General features: G+C 39.8%; 1 protein-coding gene across 2 annotated transcripts in view; it reads left to right on the top strand.

Moving 5' to 3' along the window:
- Positions 1-21372, top strand: part of RIGI (RNA sensor RIG-I) — a 47843-nt gene that overhangs the window by 3616 nt on the left and 22855 nt on the right. For both annotated transcript variants that reach the window (XM_069476509.1, XM_069476508.1), the window contains exons 2-10: positions 876-1010; positions 6186-6367; positions 7288-7435; positions 8492-8614; positions 10098-10205; positions 10871-11024; positions 11532-11790; positions 13464-13626; positions 18362-18466. In XM_069476509.1, coding sequence (XP_069332610.1) covers positions 876-1010; positions 6186-6367; positions 7288-7435; positions 8492-8614; positions 10098-10205; positions 10871-11024; positions 11532-11790; positions 13464-13626; positions 18362-18466 — 1377 coding nt within the window. The remainder of the gene's footprint in view (positions 1-875; positions 1011-6185; positions 6368-7287; positions 7436-8491; positions 8615-10097; positions 10206-10870; positions 11025-11531; positions 11791-13463; positions 13627-18361; positions 18467-21372) is intronic.

The raw sequence follows: 21372 nt of genomic DNA, 5'->3' as shown, positions 1-21372 counted from the left end.
ATTGTAAAAACCATTGAATTTTATACTTTAAATGGGTTAATTTGATTGTTGCCAGGACAGAGACCTGGGCAGAGATCCCTTTAAGTAGACCTAGGTTGTAAGACATTCTTTCCTCTTTTGCTTCATTCATTCAGCATACCTTTGTTCAGTGTCTATTATGTGCCAGGTCCTCTTCTAATCTCTGCCAGTGTAGTGGTTCACTAGCCAGATAACTTGCTTACCCCCTTGGAATTTGCATTCCATTAACAATGGAAAAAAAGATGGAAAATTACCAACTATCAGGCTGTGCTAAAGTACTGGTTTAGTCATTACTCCCTAGGCATGAAGTTAGTGTACAAAGTCAGAATGATCACCAGTAGGTTGGTAGTTTTCTGCCAAAAAGGGCCATGAAAATATCCCTATCTATTTCTAACTGATTGCTGAGTCCACCATAATTGTTACTGAGGCCATGGAGTGGTCCTGCCCTCACACTTTTTTAATCCAGCTGTTATTTCAGGCTTTTGAACAAAAACCAATCAAGATGTCAGAGGAAGCTTTTGTTCTTCCACCTAAGCCAGTGCTTCCATGACTTCCTCCTTGTTGTGAGGAGACTTTTCTTCACACATCTTGAAGAAACTCCTTTTCTAGAGTGTGTTCTCAGACTTCCACATCAAATTAAGAGAAGCTTCCAGAGAGGATGGGAAGGGTGGGTTGGTGAAGAATGGGCTTAGTGAGTCTGGGCAGAGAATTTGTTGCTTTCCTGAAGTTCCTTCCTATGCTGAGACTTGTTACAATCCCTATCCATATTCAGGTAGGTCTAGCAATCCTTTTCTGGATTTTCTTCCAATGATTAGTGGTTCTGCAGTTTAATGAGTCATTCTTGCTTCTGTTTGTAGATGAGGTGCAGTGTATTCAGGCTGAGAAAAACAACAAGGGCCCGATGGAGGCTGCCACACTTTTTCTCAAGTTCCTGTTGGAGCTCCAGGAGGAAGGCTGGTTCCAGGGCTTCTTGGATGCCCTAAGCCACGCAGGTTAGTTCATTTTTCTTACTCACAAATCGGAGTATGTTACTTTGTTGTTTCAGAATGCTGTAAAAGCGATATTACTTTTGAGATGTCCACTTACAGTTTATTTCTCTTAGTCTGAGGCAATGTAAAGACTATTTTCAGGCAGGTGATGTAATTACCTACCTGAAATAGCCAAAGGAATCCACAGAGATTATTGTAACTAATGGAAGAGTTTAGCAAACTTATCGGATACTGATCCAGGTCTAAGCCAAAAAAAAAAAAAAAAAAAAAAATCACTGGGAAAGGAGGATCACTGTTCGGAAATGAGCTATTCAGTGAATAGCAATGGGTCGTTATTCATTATTAACAGGGTAGTGTTGAGAACTAAATAAAGCTCAACTTCCATATCCTTGTGGATACAAATTTGTATCCCTTACCTCATTCCATTCTCTTCCTCTCCCTTACTTCTCTCCACCACACACAGCCATAATGCATTCAAAAGGATTAGACTTAATTCTAAAAGACAAATTTTTTAAACAATTTTAGAAAATATAGAGTGGTATTCTTAGGACCTTGGGGTAGGGCAGAATTTATGAACAAGACATTAAAGCATTAACCATGAAAGAAAGATTGATACATTTTATGTGTCGACCTAAAAGGGAGAAGCTGAGGCAAAATGAATATAGACCCTTTATTTTTGCCAAAGTTGAGGACTACAGCCTGGCATGCACTCCCAGGTTGCCTTGGGGAATGCTCTGGAATACAAAGGAGAAGCTCTAGGCTCAAGTTTTTAAAGAAAAACAGATGAATCAGGAGAGGGGATGTATTACAAAAGTTGTTCATCCGGAATGCTCACTGATTTACAGAAATAACATTGTAAGTAATTGGCTACACATTGTTGAACTATAGGGTGTATGGCATTTTATGGTTGCTTGGCAGCAGTCTTCATAACAAGTGGTTTCAAGTGGTAATCATTTAGCTCCAGGAGGCATGGTACTGCTGTTACATTTTAAATGCCTCTCTGGGCCTGATAATTTAAAGGGGCTTGCATTCTTCAGATAAAAAGATTTCTTTCTTTCATAGATGACATTAAAATTAAGAACATCTGTTTATCAAAAAAACTAAAGAAAGAAAAGTCACAAACTGGGAGGTCCTATTTGCAAAATATGTAATCACCAAAGGGTTAATATCTAGAATATATTAAAGGTTTTAACATCAATTGGAAAACGAAAACACCTATAGAGCAAAAGATGTGAACAGACATTTCAAAAAATAGGAAGCATGAAAGGTGGAAAAAAAATATATGAAAACATTCTCAGCCAATTAGCAATTTGGGAATTGTAAATTAGAAACACAGCATTTTATAACTACTAGATAGCAAAACTTAAGTCCAATAGTTTAAGGCTTAAAGAGGACATTTTATGGAAATCTTTTTTTTTTTTTTTTTTTTTTGAGACAGAGTCTCACTCTGTTGCCCAGGCTAGAGTGAGTGCCGTGGCGTCAGCCTAGCTCACAGCAACCTCAAACTCCTGGGCTCAAGCGATCCTCCTGTCTCAGCCTCCCGAGTAGCTGGGACTACAGGCATGCACCACCATGCCCGGCTAATTTTTTCTGTATATATTTTTAGCTGTCCATATAATTTCTTTCTATTTTTAGTAGAGATGGGGTCTCGCTCTTGCTCAGGCTGGTCTCGAACTCCTGAGCTCAAACGATCCGCCCACCTCGGCCTCCCAGAGTGCTAGGATTACAGGCGTGAGCCACCGCGCCCGGCCTGGAAATCTTATATATCACTATATGGAGTGTAAATTGATACAACTATTTCGAAAAACAATTTGACATCATCTTATAGATTTCAACTCTCATGTATCCTTCTATCCAACAGTTTCACTCTTAAATCTGTGGCCTAGAAAAACTCTTACACATATATTCCAAAACATACATACAAGAATGTTCATCTAGAACTGATTGTAGCAACAAACAAACTGGAAGCAACTCTAATATTCTTCAAGAGGAGAAAGGATAGATAAATTTTATGATATTCACACAATGGTCCATTGTACTATGAAAATGTGTGAACACAGCTGTAGACAACTCAGGTGAGTCTTAGAAATGTAGTATTAAATTTTAAAAAGTCAGAAACTTATAGGATATGATATTTATAGAGTTGCAAACACAAACTAAATATATATATTAGAGAAGCAAATATATGCCATGCAGCTATTCAAAAAAAAAAAATCAAGGGAGTGATACATCAAATACAGTTTAGTAGTATCTTTGGCAGGGAAATGGGGGAGGGGCAGACAAGGCACACACAAGTATTGGAATATTCTAGTTCTTAAGCTGGGTAGTAGGTTCACATATGCCCATTTTATCTTTGTTATATATATGCTATAAATATTCTGTTATGTGCATCAACTAGTATATAATTTTTAAATTTCTGTTTTCAGAGCTATGGTGTGTTCTTTGGTCTCTACTATCCAGAGCATACAGTTAGTCTCTTCTAGGGATGAAAGACATCTTAGAATTCACCTAATCCAGTGTTCCTTCTTCTGTACATGGGGGAACCAAGGCCTAGAGGAGGGGTAGGTGATTTGCTCAAGGTCACACAGCTAATTAGTGGAAGAGATGAGACAGAACTTGGGTCATCTTATGAGTGTCTGTTTTGGGGTAATTCACTTCACTGGAAACATCAGAATGGGAAGTCAGACAGTAGGTTCCAGTACCAGTTCAGCTACTTACTATCTAGGGGATTTTAGCCAAATTACTTTGCCTCTTTCATGCTTCAATTGACTCTTTGTCAAAGAAGTGAAAGATAATTTTCTTTCAGTGTTGTAAACAATGAGTGAGAGAACATACATAAAGAACCTAGCACGGTGTGTCCAGGAGGCACTAAAGAAAAGAGAGCAGTTAGCATAACTATAATTTTCACGGAAGTGGAATGATCTAGTTTTTTTTCTTTTTTTAATTTCTTTTTATTTTTTTCTACCTGCCTCCCCGCCCTGCTCCCACCCCGGAATGATTTAAAAATGGACAGATCAAGGAAAATCTGTCACTGCTACTGGAAGAACAGTTCTTATGGGGCATTCTCCGTTACCTACATCATCATGTTGTAACCATATGTTAAATTAACAGGTTAAAACAAACACTACTGTACTACCTTTCTTAGGTATTAGAATTCCTCAGGAGGCCTATATATAGTCAATATGTTTGTAGTTGCTTTATTAAAAGTAATGTCTTATTTTTCAAAAAAATTTTAACTGAAAGAGTTTGAATCTTAGTTATAATATTTATTCTGAATTGAAACTTGGTATTCTGCTTCTACTTCTAGGATTAATGGTTGTTGACTTACTTTATTTCCCCACCTTGCCTTAAAAGGCCTCTAAACTTCTGTTACTGTAATGCATGCCTGTTTATCATGAACAAGTCAAATGGTGCAGAAGGGAATAAAGAAAAAAGCAAAAGTTGCCTTTTTATTTTCTTCCCTGTCACCCACACAGCCCTCTTCAGAGAAACCAGTGTTTCTGTATTTTTGGGATATAATTCATCTGGATACTGTAAGTTATTTTAATCCTTACCAATCTATTAGGTAAAAATAGTACTTCTAATTTTTATTTTAAAAATTGATTGAGGTTTAGTATTGGAAGTCCTAGCCAGAGCAATTAGGCAAGGAAAACTAAAAAAAGGCATCCAAATTAGAAAGGAAGAAGTAAAATCATCTCTGTTTGCAGATGACAGGGTCTTATATGTAGAAAAGATTTTAAAATTTGGTAAAATCTTTACCAAAAAACTTGTTAGAACTAATAAAGAGTTCAGAAGAGTTTCAGAGTATAAAATCAGTACCCCCAAAATCAGTTGCATGTCTATATATTAACAAGTACTCCAAAAAGGAAATTAAGATGACAATTCCATTTATAATAGCATCAAAAAGATTACAATACTTAGGAGTAAACCTAACCAAGGAGATGAAAGACTTGTACCCTGAAAACTACAAAACATTGCTGAAAGAAATGAAAGATGACACAAATAAATAGAAAGACATCCCAGTCAATTCTTGAATTGGAAGACCTAATATTAAATTACCCAAACTACCTAAAGCAATCTACAGATTGAACACAATCCCTATCAAAATGCCAATGGAATTTTTTGCAGAAATAGAAAAATTCACCCAGAATTCATAGAGAATCTCAAGGCATCCTGAATAGCCAAAATTTTGAAAAAGAACGCACTTGGAGGCCTCACCCTTCCTGATTTCAAAACATATTAGAAATGTATAGTAATCAAAACAGTGCAGTACTGGCATAAGGACAGGCAAATAGAACAGAGAGCTCAGAAATAAACCCTCAAGTATATGGTCCAATGATCTTCAACAAGAATACTAAGACTACTCAATGGGGAAACAACAGTCTCAACACGTGGTGTTGGGAAAACTGGATGTCCACATACAAAAGAATGACGGTGAACACTTAATACCGTGTATTAGGGTTCTCCAGAGAAACAGCCAATAGGATATATTCATGTATGTGTTTATATATTATGTGGTATATAAACACATGTTCTCTGGGCCATTTTTGCATGCAGAAACTTCTTTAAGTTTGCTTTAGTTACTTGGATATACAGGTATAAAACCCATTCTCTTAGCCTAATGATAATAATGTGGGCCTTTAAGTCAGACAAGTCCAGTGATTCTGTTAGAGAACCTTAGACATTTTTAAATTATTACAGTTAGAAATTATTTTTTCCTCCTCAGATTTTTCCATTTACTTAATATTCTTTTCTAGGAAAAATGTAAAAGGAAAGTCTCGGGGGGGTGGTGAGGAATTAAGATTTACAGATTTACATTTCTTTTTGCCACCTTTACTGCTTTCCACTGAGAAGATTAAATAAACATGATGAATTTGCCTCATTTAGAGACTGGTGGTAGATGAAGGCCATGGGGAAGAAAGATTTCATACTAAAACCAAATGTAAGGTTTCAAATTTGTCCTTAGTACTTTATCCTAAGAGATAATAAATATTGTTGGAAGACCTAAAGTGTTGGGTAACTAAAATGAATAATTTTTTTTTTTTTTAAATCAACAATTGGGGTAATTGAGATTTTTTTTTTGAGTTCTGTCACCACATAGTCAAACATGATTCCTATGGTATTAATCTCAAAGTATTTTCCAGTTAGTCTCATAAAAGTCCCCATTTTTTTTTTCAGGTTATTCTGGACTTTATGAAGCGATTGAAAATTGGGATTTCCAAAAAATTGAAAAGCTAGAGGACTATAGATCACTTTTAAAACGTTTACAACCAGAGTTTAAAACCAGAATCAATCCAACAGAGATCCTTCCTGAAATCTCTGTATGTTTAATTAATCAGGAATGTGAAGAAATTAGACAGGTAAGTTAATTAAAATACTAAATTTGGTGGAAATAATTTAAACATGGGAAATGTCTTCTGTTTTCTATACTGATTTAGACCTGAGAAAGATAACTGAAGCCCACAGAAGTTCTCATATCTAAGGCATTATTACCTGGAATAGTACTTTGTGAACTGGGTAATGTTTATGTCACAATTTTTTTTCAGGTTTGCCTTATTCTCAGTTAAAATTACTGTATTACTTTTGTGAATAATGCTTTATGCAAATTTAAATAATATTGAACAGTTCAGCAGTTAAGTGTTTAAGGCTGTGGACACAGATGAATTTTGTTAGACTCGTAGCTCCACCACTTACTAGCAGTGTGATCTTGGGCAAGTTATTTAACTTCTCTAAACATCTGTTTCTTCATGCATAAAATGGGAATAATAATGGTACCATACTAATATGGTGTTCTTATAAGGGTTAAATGAAATAATATATGTAAAGTGCTCATGTATGCCTGCTACATAATAATAGATGCATGATACATTTTAGTTATTATGATTAATAATAAAAGTCATGTAAATCCCTCTATCCTGAAAAAACCGTTTGTTAACATTTTGTTATATGCTTCCAAATATTGCTCTATGGCAATATGCCCATATTGTGAATGGTTGTCAAATGAATTAATTGTTTTCCTCATGTTGCAGATGATGACAGGTTATTAGAACTCAGAGGTGAGAAGGCTTGGCTTGACATAGTGATATCACGTGTGAAGGACAAGAATGAAGGAAAGACTATCTTAAGAGTCTCTTGGGTGGTCAATGAATAAGATCCATTGAACCATAGTGTACCATGATTTTAAATCAGATAGTATATGAACTGACATTTCTTCAGTAAAAACTGATAAAGGGAAAACTTTTGAAATAGCTGATGAATAAACTGCAGTTGCCTTATGTAGGTTTCCTTCAATAAAGGGATGATGGCAGGTGCAGAGAAAATGGTGGAATGCCTTCTCAGATCAGACAAGGAGAACTGGCCCAAAACTTTGAAACTTGCTTTGGAGAAAGAAGATAACCGGTTCAGTGAACTGTGGATTGTAGAGAAAGGTAAGATATTCCCAGGAGGAGCCCTGAAGGGAGAAGGGAGGGTCTGAGAGCATGCTGTGCCCTCCTTATGACCCTGCTTAGGGCTTCCCTCATTCCTACCCATCTTTTCCTTACCGTCAGAGGCATTTTCCCCTTCAGATTACCAGGGTTACATCTCTAAGGAGAGACCAGCATGAAGCTGGGTTCTGGGAGGGAGGCAGCTACTTGCCCATGGAATTAGTTTGATTGTATATAACCCCTAAAAATGGACCGAGGCAAACTGTTCTCATCCAGAATTGGCCCATCTGGCCCAAAGGATTTGGGGAGGTAGAATCTGAGCTCCTAGTCTGAGTTTAGGTTGTCGGAGAAGTAGCTTGAGAATTCTAGAGTTAAAGTTTCAAACTCCAGGACTTACCTGCTTTTCAGAGTAGAATCATGAGAAACATTGTCTAGTTCTCTCACTTGGAAGCCATCTGGAACTGAACCAGAACAGGAGTGAAAGAAGAATAATTTGTTGTGATTCAGTGTCTGAACCACCATTTGGCTTCTTGAAGCTAACATCTTCTCAGAGCATTGTTTTAAAGTTTGGTAAACATCTGAATGTCTGGTGTTAACTTTGTCTAGGTTTCTTCAGATTGTAAGTTGTTACAGAAGCATGTCTGTATAAATACACATCTGATTTCTTGGGTCAAGAGTCAGTCAGAAATAGCAGACATGAACGTCTGCTAAATCATACTGCTGCTTAGTTGTGCATGTGAATCCCGTGGAGATCTTGTTATAATGCAGATTCTCATTCGGTAGGGGCTCAAAATTCAAATAAACCCTGGAAATCGCTGGTCCATGTCCCACACATTGAGTAATACAGTCCTAAACGAACTGGAGTTCAAACTCCAGATTGAGATTGCAAACTCAAAATAATTCTCTAATTATTTTGAAAGGTAAATGGGAGTGGTTCTGAGAAATCTTAATGGAAGTTTAAAATTTTAGTGGTGTGACCAACCTCTTTGTGGGGCTTTCACCATCGAAACTATAATCAGATTATGTTAAGATTCTAAGATGTTTTTGGGTCTCATGAAGGTGCAGAAGATGCTGAAATTAAAGATCTTGAGGATGATAACATGGAAACTTCCAACATACAGATTTTCTACCGGGAAGATCTAGAATACCAGAATCTTAGTCAGAATTCGTGTCTACCTTCAGGTACTTGACATTGTTGATTCTTTTTCATAATGGTGCTTTTCAGGTACTCTGTGTCGGGACGTATTTTGCAGGGCCAAAAGTCATGACCTTGTGAAAAGGTTTTTGAGGAAAATTAAGAAAGAAAGAATTTATTTTAAAATAGATACGTTTCTATAATTAGAAATGCCATTCTCTCCTTCTATAGCTGCTGTTTCTGCTCTTTTTTTTTTTTTTTAATCTTCTTTTACCACTAAGAAAGTACATGCATTGACTACATTGAAAATGCAAATAGAGTCCTCCAGGAACTCAATGTCTGTGAAATCCCAAATCAGCTTTGTTTTGTAAAGAAATAGTTCTATCTGAGAGCCACTGCTCAGTTTCCTTCTAAGATCCCAGGGCTGCCACGCAAGTTGATGGAGTTAGTGCACTGCATGAATGTGCCTGGCTGAGAGGGTGAGCAGGGACTGACATCCGGCCTGTGGTATTTGCCAAATGGCCTCTGAGGGGTTGTATCTCCCAAGAGGAGCACCTTTTTCATATTCACGCAGAGACACTGTGTAAGTTCCCTCTGGCCCTATGAGGGCTCCTTATGCTTCTTGAAGCATATTTTCCTGACTGTTTTATGAGGAGACCAGAAAGTTGCATAATATGCCATCATAAAAAGTTATTTATAAAAGGGTTTCAGGAAGAAAATTAGGATTAATAATGTATAGTGTTAGAAGAAAAATGTGATTTTAGGGTAGCATCATAAAAAGAAAATTTATAGATTACTTCTGTACCCAAATGATATGTTTTTTTGCCATTCCAGAAGAAAATCAATGAATATAAGTTGCTTTAAATTTTCTGACAAGATCCTTACTTGTCTTTTAAGTGAGGTTAATTCACTTACCCTTTTAGAAATTCTCTTTCTTTAAAATGGGTACGTTAGACTCACTAGATAACTTCTAAAGTTTTTTCTAGCTCTTACTGTTTTTATATGCTTACCTGTTATGGAGATAAAGCTTCTGAGTGTTCTTTTTAAAACTTCTGGTTGTGTTGAGGGAAAATACCATTTGAGAGCCTGAAGAATTACAAAGTATGGTTGCTCTTTAATAAGAAATTGCTTTGAGAATCTAATATTAACGGTTGGTTTTCTTCAAAGATCTTGGAAAGATTTGTTGTTTTGTTCTATATAGCGTTGCCTTTAACTGGTGGCTGTCCTGTCTTACCCTGTTGAGCCATTCTTGCTTTAGTTTCTTTTATTAGGCATCCATGATTGTTTAAGAAAGAATTCTTTTTTCTTTTTTTTTCTTTTCTTTTCTCTTCTTGTCATTGTTACTGTGTCATTGAGAGAATTCTGTACTTCAATGAAGGACTGGAATGGTTAACAAGAGACAGGATTCTCAACTTTCTCCAATGAGGCCCTTCTTGCTAGAGTTGGAATTTGTGTCCATTGGACTATAGCTATTGGCATGATTCCTGAGAGCAGTAACTATTTGGTAATTTTGTTCCTTTTGTATTACAGAAGTATCTCTAACTGACTTGAATAGCCGATTTAAACCAAGAAATTACCAGCTAGAGCTTGCTTTGCCGGCTAAGAAAGGAAAAAACACAATAATATGTGCTCCTACTGGTAAGCCAGTTGCCATTACTCCCATCCAAGTACTAACTAGGCCCAACCCTGCTTAGCTTCCGAGATCAGATGAGATCGGGTACGTTCAGGGCAGTATGGCCATAGGCAAGTTGCCATTAGTTATATAGTTTGTTTCTCTGTTTGCATCCTTTTTTTTTTTTTTTTTAATTAAATACTGGAGCAGGCCGGGTGTGGTGGCTCACGACTGTAATCCTAGCACTCCGGGAGGCCAAGGCGGGAAGATCGCTTGAGGTCAGGAGTTTGAGACCAGCCTGAGCAAGAGCGAGATCCCCGTCTCTACAAAAAAATAAAATAAAATAAATACTGGGGCAGAATGAGCAACTGTCAGTTTTTCCCTTGTTTCAGTTGTCTTTTGAGAAAACTATCCTATTAATATAATATCAGCATATTGTAAGGAACATGAGAAGGGAAAGAAAAATGCCCTCTGTTATCTTGCTTTGGGGTCCTGGCTGTTTGCATGTTGCTTAGGGAGTAGCTGGTTTTTTTTTTTTTTTTTTAAGTCATAGTGTAAATTCTGTGATTGTTAGCCCAACTAAATTATCAATTAGTCAGCCCAGTGGTATTAGAAGAGCCAAAAATGTTTCTGAAGAAATATCTAATACAATATTAGTTACATGTTTTCTTTTTTCCTTACATGTTAAAAGGTTGTGGAAAAACGTTTGTTTCAATTCTCATATGTGAACATCATCTTGAAAAATTTTCACAAGGACAAAAAGGGAAAGTTGTCTTTTTTGCTAATCAAATCCCAGTGTATGAACAGCAGAAATCTGTGTTCTCAAAATATTTTGAAAGACTTGGGTAGGTATAACAGTTGAGCTAACTTCTTTTTCTCTAGTGTCATGTAATTGATGTGTTTTCTGTTTTGTTTTTGGAAAGCCATGATTAAATTTTATAATAGATTCAGCTTTTATGTAATCTAGATGTTTTTCCTTCATGGATTGAAGTCTTTTTTGTATACCAGAAATCCTACACTCCCCAGGTTTGCTCTTGTACAGTGAGTAAATTACTTAAGAGATAAATTGATGTTTAAATGACACATTTAACTTCTTTAATGATTTCATAACTTATTTGATATTACTCTTTTAAGTACTCCTTTCTCTCTCAGTGACCTGAAAGAATTAATATATACTAGTATAGATTATAACTAGCTTGCATTTATTGATCACTTATTGTCAGGCTCTGGGCTAAGGACTTATATACAGCTTTAATCCTTTTGGACTTAAGGAGAACTTAATTCTGTGTTTTATCTTTGTCGTTCCTTATTCACACTGTGGCTGGTAAAAGGGAATTTTTTTCATTCTCCAGGTACAAAGTTACAGGCATTTCTGGAGCAACAGCTGAAAATGTCCTAGTGGAACAGATTATTGAGAACAATGACATCATCTTTTTAACGCCGCAGATTCTTGTGAACAACCTTAAAAATGGAACTGTTCCATCACTGTCTGTCTTTACTTTGATGATATTTGATGAATGCCATAACACCAGTAAACAACACCCATACAATATGATCATGTTCAATTATCTAGATCAGAAACTTGGAGGATCTATAGACCCACTACCCCAGGTATCTCCAAAATCAGATAGATTCTTCAGAACTATGATCTTCCTAAATCCTATTTACTTACTCTTGTGGCCACATTGAGAATGTCCTTCTCAGGTTGTGAGTCTGTATTATGCTACTCATTGTTTCTGATTCATTCATTCATTTGTTTACTTAACAAGTATGTATTATGTGCCCCCATGTCCCGTGTACTGTGCTAGACACTGGGTTTACAAATGTAAAAAGACACAGTCCTTGCCTTCTAACAGCTTAGGTTTCATGGGAATCCAGATATATAAGAATTATGTCACAATTTATCACGATAGCATGCTGTGGAGATGGGTACAAGGCACGGTTGGAACATAAGTGAAAGCACTCCTAAGTGTGCTATGAAAGTAAGATGAAACCTAATAGGTTAGGCAAAAGCTAACAGGAAGAAGATACTGTGTGTCCAGAGGCACAGAGGTATGAAAGAGCCTGTTGTGCTCAAGAATCCTGAAGCTCTTCAGTATGACTTGACTGTAGAGTGTGAGGTAGGGGATTAGCAGTAGGTGAGGCAGGATGGGGAGAGGGAGTGACTGATCGAGCAAGATGCCCAGAGAGACCAGAGGGTGTGGGATAAGTAGGCAGGTAGATGGATTAGTATGGAAGGGAAGATCTAACATCATTTTTTGGTGTCCTCCGTGAAGAGGAGGTGAGAAGAGTCAATTCAGAGAGTAGTTCTTAGATGGGAGCAGGAGGGGAAGGGAAGGGAAGAATCCCTGGTGTATAACCTCTCTTTTCTATTGAATGTAGAAGAGGTAGATCATTTGCTGAGAACCAGTCAATATAGGAATGGGGCAGGAATCTTGAGGAGAGGATTTGAAATGGAAGGGAGAACTGAGAATACACTGAAGAATTCTTTGGTAATATTAGGGGCCCAAATGGGGTTGGAAACCATGAATTTATGGTCTACTGCTTTGCACATTTGTATAAAGTTCTCAAGCCCCAATACCCATTTAGGAAGTGCAGGTTAAAAGAAATTCAGTATGGTGTTCACAGACAAAGTACCATTCTGTAGCGATTATATTTCTTACAGCTTTTTCTCTTAGAATAAAATTGGTGGTTAACTAGATTACTTGCTGGTTAGTCAATTATTCAGTAATTATTGAGTGGCTATTGGAAGAAGAAATGAATATTTATTAAGTGACCATTAAGTTAAATTTTTTACAAATGTTATCTTACTGAATCTACACATCTATCATTTTAAATAGCTGTTGTTTCCCAGCTTGACAGAGAGCTGAAAATACTTGTCCAAGGACACATAGCCAGCATGACATGGCTGAAATTGGAATGGAAGTGTGTCTAGTTGAAGTCCTTTTCCTTTTCAGTATGTTGTTCTCCACACCGTGAGGGACACGGGGGCAAAGAGAAGACAAGCCCTGCCTTGAAAGGGTTTCCTGTCCTGGTTTCTATGCTAATTAGTGTTCGGCTAATAAGTTTTGACTCCTGCATTTATTTTGTGCTTTGCCTAATGGGGACCTTTCTTTTAGCAATGTCATAGAGGTTGTCAGAAAAAAAAAATAATGTTCTTGCTCTTTATCTGAAGTTACTAAACACAAAAACAAAAACCCTACTTCAGCAGGGAAGTGTACATGGGGGGTTGTGGAAACATACTGTTTCCCAGACATCTAAGGATTTGGAATGCTCCTTTGCAGATCATTGGGATGACTGCCTCGGTTGGCGTTGGGGATGCCAAAAATACAGATGAAGCCGTGGATCATATCTGCAAACTGTGTGCTTCTCTTGATGTATCAGTGATAGCAACAGTCAGAGAGAACTTGGAGGAACTGGAGCAAATTGTTTATAAGCCCCCAAAGTGTAAGTGGGATCCAGTAACAAACCCTTTGAGATTTTGTTACTCTCTGCTACCCCTGGTTCAGAGCCATCTAGGTGAACCCTGAACTTTGACTGCTTCTCTGTTTAGTAGAAGACATATAACCCCAAACTTGGAAAATAGTCACATTTCCAGCCTCTCTCCCTTCACTCTCTTCCCAAGTGATGGTTGAACCTCAGAAGTGGCCTGTAGAGAGCAAACATTCTTTTTGGTTCCAAAAAACTCTTATAAAGGTACTAGCAGTGCAAAAGAGGTGATGAGAAAATCTAAGCATGTAGATAGCCAACGGGGCTTGGCCCTTCCCTCTGCGCCATGCCTATGTGGTCACCACTCTCTGAATATCCCATCGTTTTAGTTGGAATGGAATGATCTGAATTCATATCTCTCCTCAAAAGATCAGAATATCATGTACTAAAAACATTTAAAAGTTCTTGCACATAGACTTTGCATACCCAGAGCCTGCTGCTTTACCTTCCTTTCTAACTTCATTCAGCAATTTATATCAATAGATCCATTTCATTCTTCTAGCTTCATCAAAGAGAAGGGATACCCCCTAATTTACAAGCTGGTCACATCCAAGCACCTTGCATTCTGTATTTGACAATGATTGTTAATGGCCCATTCAACTAAAGTATTTGCTTGTTAACAGGGAACCGAGCATGATAAATGTCCAGCAAGCTTGCGGCCTCCTTCAGCTTTTCAAATGCAGACTGGTGCATATTTATGGCAGGCAAATGACAAAAGAAGCTGAATTGCCCTGGCCTCCAGCTTTCTATTAGGAACAAGGTTAAAGTGATTAAAGAAATCATTCAAGAAAGCCCTGCCATTTGTTTACTAACCCTCATCCAACTAGTAGCTCTGTATTCTACCTGCATGAAGGTATTTCAGAAGTGTTGGAGATAAGGATGGTGGATCTAGCAAACCAGTCATGAAAAGAGTAGGTAACCAATTGTGAAATGTTTTCCATTCAGTTTACACTGAATGCCAGGTGAACCTATTTCTGTTTTTCCAGCAGAGAATCAGCAGTGGCTCCAAACTATTAAAATATTTTCCTTTTCATGTATAAATTCAAATCTGTAATTCTAGTCCAAAGCATTTTGTGGCTGGTAAGTGCATACTTGCTGATTTCAAATAAGAAGACATAGTAGGGGAACACTCTGTTAAAGAGAAACAAGTTGGTTCTGCCCATAGTAATTCTCTAAACAAAATATGAAGAAAAAATTGGCAGTAGCGAAGTATTAATAGTTTGCTCTTCTCATTCTCTAAAGCATGAATAGGTAAACGTTCAAACTGCTCAGTGGTGGGCATACATTCAGAGCGCTGTGAATGAACCACTGGTGTTCTGCCATGCCTTGAAAACATTGTTTTTTTCAATACTATAGATGATTCGTGTTTTCTGTACCTAATGATTAAACAATCCAGTTTACTTTCTTCATTCAAATTTGGTTGCATCCAGTTTTAATTACAGTATTTGTATCGATCTTCCAATACTTGCTAGCTAAGTCCCCATTGCCACTGAGGCACGAATCTGTTTCTCATGTATACCACTCCTGTGTTACCCCAGAATAATTATTAAATACAAGTGCTGCACAGACTTTTGAAACCAGTAGGGTCGATGCATTGTGTTGGAGGGAAGGGAGTGATTATGAGTAGTTCTGAGGCTAAATTTAGCTTGTTTCGTGGGGGGGGGGAGGGGGAGTCACTCCTTGCTGTCTGCCCACTCTGCTACCATCCCCAGTCTGCACTCCCTGCAGGGCACCCAACCTATGTGCCAATAATAGAAGTTCTGGCCTTCAAAGCCAGAAAAGTCTTTTACATGATCTCTTCCAGCCTCTCACGTTATAGCTGATGAACCTGAGACCCAGCGTGGTTATGCTGCCTGAAAAAATGCTTCAGAATTTCAGTCCTTGCTCTTTCTACCACTTAAGCTGGTTTACTGCCCCTAAAACATTGCCCTGAATCAGAATTCCCTAATGAGTGAGTGGGGCAGGGCAAACCGTGTTCATGGCCAGCGTAGAATATATCTAACTGAAGAAGAAGTTCGAGAATGTCATTTTTTACTGAACTATCAGAGCTCTTTTTGGGTACATTTAAGATAAAAACAGAGGCCTTGAATCCCCTCTACCCCCTTCTATGGGAAAACTGACCATGATTATAATGGACTGTCCAGTAAAGTTCATGATTTGTCTTAGACGTTGTTTCTTCTCTTTATGACATAGATAAAACATAATCTCTTTAAATCTTTTTTCTGTAATCCCACAGCACTTCGTAGTTAAATATGGCGCACATAGGACAATATACACTGCTCTCCGTGACTCACGCAGGTCTTCACCACCCTCCTATGCTGAAAGTTAAGGAGAGACGTTGCCTCGCTTTGTCAGTCTCTGCTTACTAGCTCTCAGCACTGTGTCTGATAATTGTTAGTTAGACGAATGGACAGACAGCCCAAATTTGCGTTTGTGGCTGCTGACATTGTCCTGACCTACCATACACCAGCGTCTAGAGATGGATGAGACCAGGGGAGGCCGAGACTGCTACTAGAGACCTGTGGTGCTCCAAGTTAGGGCACCAGCATCACTTGGAGGTCTTGTGAAAACCCCACCCCCAGAGTTCCTGATTCCTGAGGTCCAGGCTGGGGCTCAGAAATTGACATTTTTCACAAGTTCCCATGTGAAGCTGGTGCTACTGCTCTGGGCCACACTTAGAGAACTGTTGCCCTAGACCAGCCTTTTTGAAAAAATAGTTCAACATTAGGTCATCATACTTTTAAAAGCTGTTTAGGGAGCTATGAAGAAATATGTGGTCCTCACCTTGCAGCTCCTGTCCCCATTTCTGCTTTTGGGTGAGCCTCGGGGAATCTAAACCATTGATGGTAGAGAATGCATTGATGTATTCAGTAAGCACTTATTCACTGTTGGACCTATTGCTGGGCTCTGAGAGTACAGAGCAGAATGACCTCTACCCTCAGATGTCAATTCTAAGGCCAGTAGGGAGAAGCCCAGGTGGAGGCAAGCGCATGGCGTGTGAGGGTGCCCTGGCCGGGGGTGCAGCAGGGACATGGGAGGAAGGGAATGGTGTTCTTCCTGGAGGGGGCTCAGAAGGCAGCCCAGGGAGGAGAAGCTTGAGTCTTGAAAGACTTCAGGCATCTCTAAGCAAAGTCAAGTAGATTGCCGCAATAGAGAAAATAGTAAGCAAGTCGAAGTACTAATATTTCAGCTAAGGGCAATGTGTGTCTCTAAAATGTCCACCTAAGAACATGCTTGGTTATTTCATACGTCTGGCCATAGCTCAGAGACAGATCCCACATGGTACAAATGACCCTGTGGGACAGCTAACCTATTGATTTCAGCTACCTTGTTAATGTGAGAATTATCGGTACCTATTGCTTTTAGAAATGAGTGTGATAATGGATAGGTTAGGCAATTCAGTTTAGCAGAGACAGTTGGGCAAGTGCCATTTTAGCTTAGTTAAGAACACACACTTTGGAATTTGGCTGTGTGAGCCCAGTCCCAGTGTAGCCATTTATTAGCTGTGTACCTTTGGGAGCAGTATCCTCGATGTCTCTCAGTTGTCTCATGTCAAAAATTGTGACAAAATTGTGGTCAGGATTAAACGTATTTAAACAGCTAAGCTCTGTGATTGGCAAAAATGAATCAATAAATGTCAGTTATTAATAGAAATTAATTGAATATCCAAAGAAAAAGATCAGAATATGATTTTTCTGTAAGATTGACTAGCAAATGTTTATCAATGGTATTACAATAACGTGCAAGGAAGACAGAAGGGTACAGAAGGTACATATGACTTCATCCTTGCTCTCTGAGTAGCATATGACTGTGTGAGCCTAAGGCAGAAGAAAGACACATGAAATAGGGAGGGGCACAAAAGGAGTTTAGAGAAGGTCCCCAATCTCAACTTATTGGTATCGCATATGAATTCCTTTATCATACAGTTCCTCCGGCCCTCTGAGCTTTATCTTCTCCCAAGTCCCATAAGCCCAGTGATGTGGTACTCCTCTGGGCTCCTCAAACATGTCAAGCTTTCTCCGTAAGCTTTTGCCTGTGCTGTCCTTCATACCTGACTGCTCTTGCTTCCTTCCGCTTCCTGTATTTACAACACTGACTCCTCTGGAAGAGTGAGAGATTCCTTTCCCTGTGCTCCGTGACACCTTGTGCATACTTATGATACAGAACTCTGCTGTGGCTATTTGTCTTTCCTCTAAGAATGCAGCCCTCTACAGAGCATGGAGTGTGTTCTTTTCAACTGTTGATGATCAGAACATGGCATGTGGTAGGCATTTAATAAGCTTCCGCAGAAAGAATACAATAGTAAATGGTAGGACCAGTGTGAACACTCTTAGGGGGGAGGGGTTGTGAGGGGTGGGAGAGTATCAAAGCACAGAGATGGGTTAGAGTCTGGCATTTGCAGAGGCAAGAAGGATTCCAGCCTCGTCAGAGCAGAGGAAACAGGAGAGACGGAGTGAGAAGCTGGATTAGGACTAGACCACGAAAGACAGATGTTGGAGTCAACGCAGGAAGCAACAGGGAGCTGTTGTTGTGAGGAGTATGTTTTTAAGTATCATTAGACCACCTGCCAGTGAGCTTGGGACCTCAGGTTTTTCAGAGGAAGTAACAAAGGCAGAGAAAGGTTTGGAGATAGCTACTTTGAACTATGATCTGTCCTTCCTGAAAAATACTCACTTTTCCTTGATGTGTCTAGTTTTCAGGAAAGTAGAATCACGGACTACGGACCAATTTAAATTCATCATATCTCAGCTGATGAGGGAGACAGAGAGTCTGGCAAACAGTGTCCATGGAGACCTCGGTGAGATAAATCTCATAATTTGTATCCTTTCCACTTGGGAATAGCTAAATATCGTTCACTGGTGTCTTTTTGCATTCTCCTTAATTCAGACGATGTCAAGACTTTCTTTTTTTTTTTTTTTTTTTTTTTTTTGAGACAGAGTCTCACTCTGTTGCCCAGGCTAGAGTGAGTGCCGTGGCGTCAGCCTAGCTCACAGCAACCTCAAACTCCTGAACTCAAGCAATCCTCCTGTCTCAGCCTCCCGAGTAGCTGGGACTACAGGCATGTGCCACCATGCCCGGCTAATTTTTTCTATATATATTTTTAGCTGTCCATATAATTTCTTTCTATTTTTAGTAGAGATGGGGTCTCGCTCTTGCTCAGGCTGGTCTCGAACTCCTGAGCTCAAACGATCCGCCCACCTCGGCCTCCCAGAGTGCTAGGATTACAGGCGTGAGCCACCGCGCCCGGCCAAGACTTTCTTGATTATAGGTTATTTAGGAGACTTATTAGTCCTCCTTTGTTCTCTCTTGCTTGGGTTTTCATTTTAAGTCCAAAATAAATTCAGCTGGACACTCACACCTGAAAACTACCATGTTTAAATCAGTTCCTCGCTTTCTTGAGCTTCCAAAGCAGCTCTCCGTCCTGACTTCCCTGTTTATATGAATGAAACTTCCATTCCCTTGCTGGCTCAGATTCAAACCTAGGGGTGATCTTTGATGTCCCCCCCCTCCTCTTTGAAACTCCCTCATGCAGTCACCAAGCTCTGTTCTTCTTTTTATTCGCTTACCATATGTTTATTGTGCCAGGCACTGTGCTGGGTAATGGAAATACTTAAAGACACAGTTCCTTCCCTCAGGGAACTCAGTCAAATAATGGGAATCCGATGCAAATAGTTTCCATGCGGCAGGGCAGTCATACACTGGGCGCTATGGGAGCTCACGGGAACTTTGGCTGGACTGGGTTGCGGGGAAGGCCTTCCGGGCACGCTGATTCCTGGGACACACACCTGTCGAGGAAGTCAGCCCTGTTGAGGAGGAGAGAGGCACCTGAGGGTGAAAGGACAGCGGGCGTAGAGGGAAGGGGAGCACAGGGAGTTGCAGGAGCTGCACGCATTTCACGGTTGTCCTAACCTGTGAGCGGTGGGAGGGACTGAGACTAGAGAGAGGCGCCAGGGCAGACAATGAAGGGCCTGGTAGGCCAAGCTGGGTTTGAATTTTATCCTAAAAGCAATGAGAAAAACTGAAGATTTTAAACTAATTAGTGATGTGATGAATCCAGTGAACAAAGAGGGCCAGACAGGCCCTGGAAATGGGTTGGAAAAGGGAGGAGGCACATGCGAGAGGCTTCCGATGGGGGGGTGTTAAGATCCAGTCGCTCATGGATTTGGGTGGGAGTGTGAACCGGAGGGAGGAGGTGACTTCCTCCCAGGCCTCTGGCTTGGGCATCTGTGTGTATGCCAGTGGGTGGTGCTGGTTCCAGGACCCGGGACAGCTTTGGCAGATACAAGGTGAGTTTTGAGTTTTGGAGAGGTGGTTTGTGACGTCTGCACACCTCAGGGTGTCTCTCCTTCTCTCACACTTACTTTGCTTTTCTCTTTCCTTTTCTTTCACAGCTTAATTTAGGACCTATTCTAGCAACCTTCTGGCTGGTTTGTCCATGTCTGCTTTCTCTCCCATTAACCTCCCGTTAACTGATTAGTCTTCTTGAATGTTAGTTTTATCATTTCTTTTTTCTTTTTTTTTTTTTTGAGACAGAGTCTCGCTTTGTTGCCCAGGCTAGAGTGAGTGCCGTGGCGTCAGCCTAGCTCACAGCAACCTCAAACTCTTGGGCTTAAGCGATCCTACTGCCTCAGCCTCCCGAGTAGCTGGGACTACAGGCATGCACCACCTTACCCGGCTAATTTTTTTCTATATATGTTTTTAGTTGTCCGTATAATTTCTTTCTATTTTTAGTAGAGACGGGGGTCTCGCTCTTGCTCAGGCTGGTCTCGAACTCCTGACCTTGAGCGATCCACCCGCCTCGGCCTCCCAGAGTGCTAGGATTACAGGTGTGAGTCACCGCGCCCGGCCTAGTTTTATCATTTCAATATCCTTCTTAAAACTTTTTGCTTACAGGATAATCTTTAAACTCTCTAACTTGACAGTCTGAACTCTGTATGAACAATCTGTTTCTACTTATCTTTCCCATTTTGTCTTCTGCTACTTCCCTACTTCAGTCCTTCGATTTAGCAGTTCCTTGAACATGTTCATTCATTTATTCAGTGCTAGGAAATGTGTTAGGTGGCGGGAATACAGCATGAACCCTGAGACACAGCGCCTGTCCTCGTGGCATTTCCAGTCTCATGGTAAAGCCAAGATTAGATAGATAACAATAGAGCAGCTGGGGGTGGGCAGTGGTGGTGATAAGGTATATTTCAGGCAGAGAGAACAACATGTGCAGAGGCCAGGAGAAGACAGAGCACGTGGAGACTTCCATTAGTCCTGTGAAATGCAGGAAGGGGACTGGCTAGAGAGGAGGATCAGAAACCAGCAGAGGCCAGATCACAGAGGAGGAGCCTGGGAGCCGGGGTAGGGGTTTGGCTGAAGGAATCCACTAATGGCTTTTAAGCCATGGGGTAGCTTAGTTTTTCATCTGAAATTTTGGAACACTTCTAGCTGCTGGGTGGGGAATGGATTGGAGGGAACAAGGCAAGAGGTAGGGAGACTAGTTAGGAGGTTGTCATGTTATCCAGGAACACAGTGACATGGTCCGAGTTAGGGAGGTGGCAGAAGGATGGAGAGATGGCAGTGGAGTTACGTGGGTTTCTACTTTCTGACTTCTCCCCCCCTTATGTACCCTGCCTCCACCTTTTCTACCAGTGCATGTCCTGTCAACCGCTCATTTCCAAATTGCTTGGGTTATTTTCATACCTACCCAAGTTCAGT

Source organism: Eulemur rufifrons, chromosome 7 (genome assembly GCF_041146395.1).
Source record: "Eulemur rufifrons isolate Redbay chromosome 7, OSU_ERuf_1, whole genome shotgun sequence".
Classification (NCBI taxonomy): domain Eukaryota; kingdom Metazoa; phylum Chordata; class Mammalia; order Primates; family Lemuridae; genus Eulemur; species Eulemur rufifrons.
This window is presented reverse-complemented; position numbering and strand designations above follow the sequence as displayed.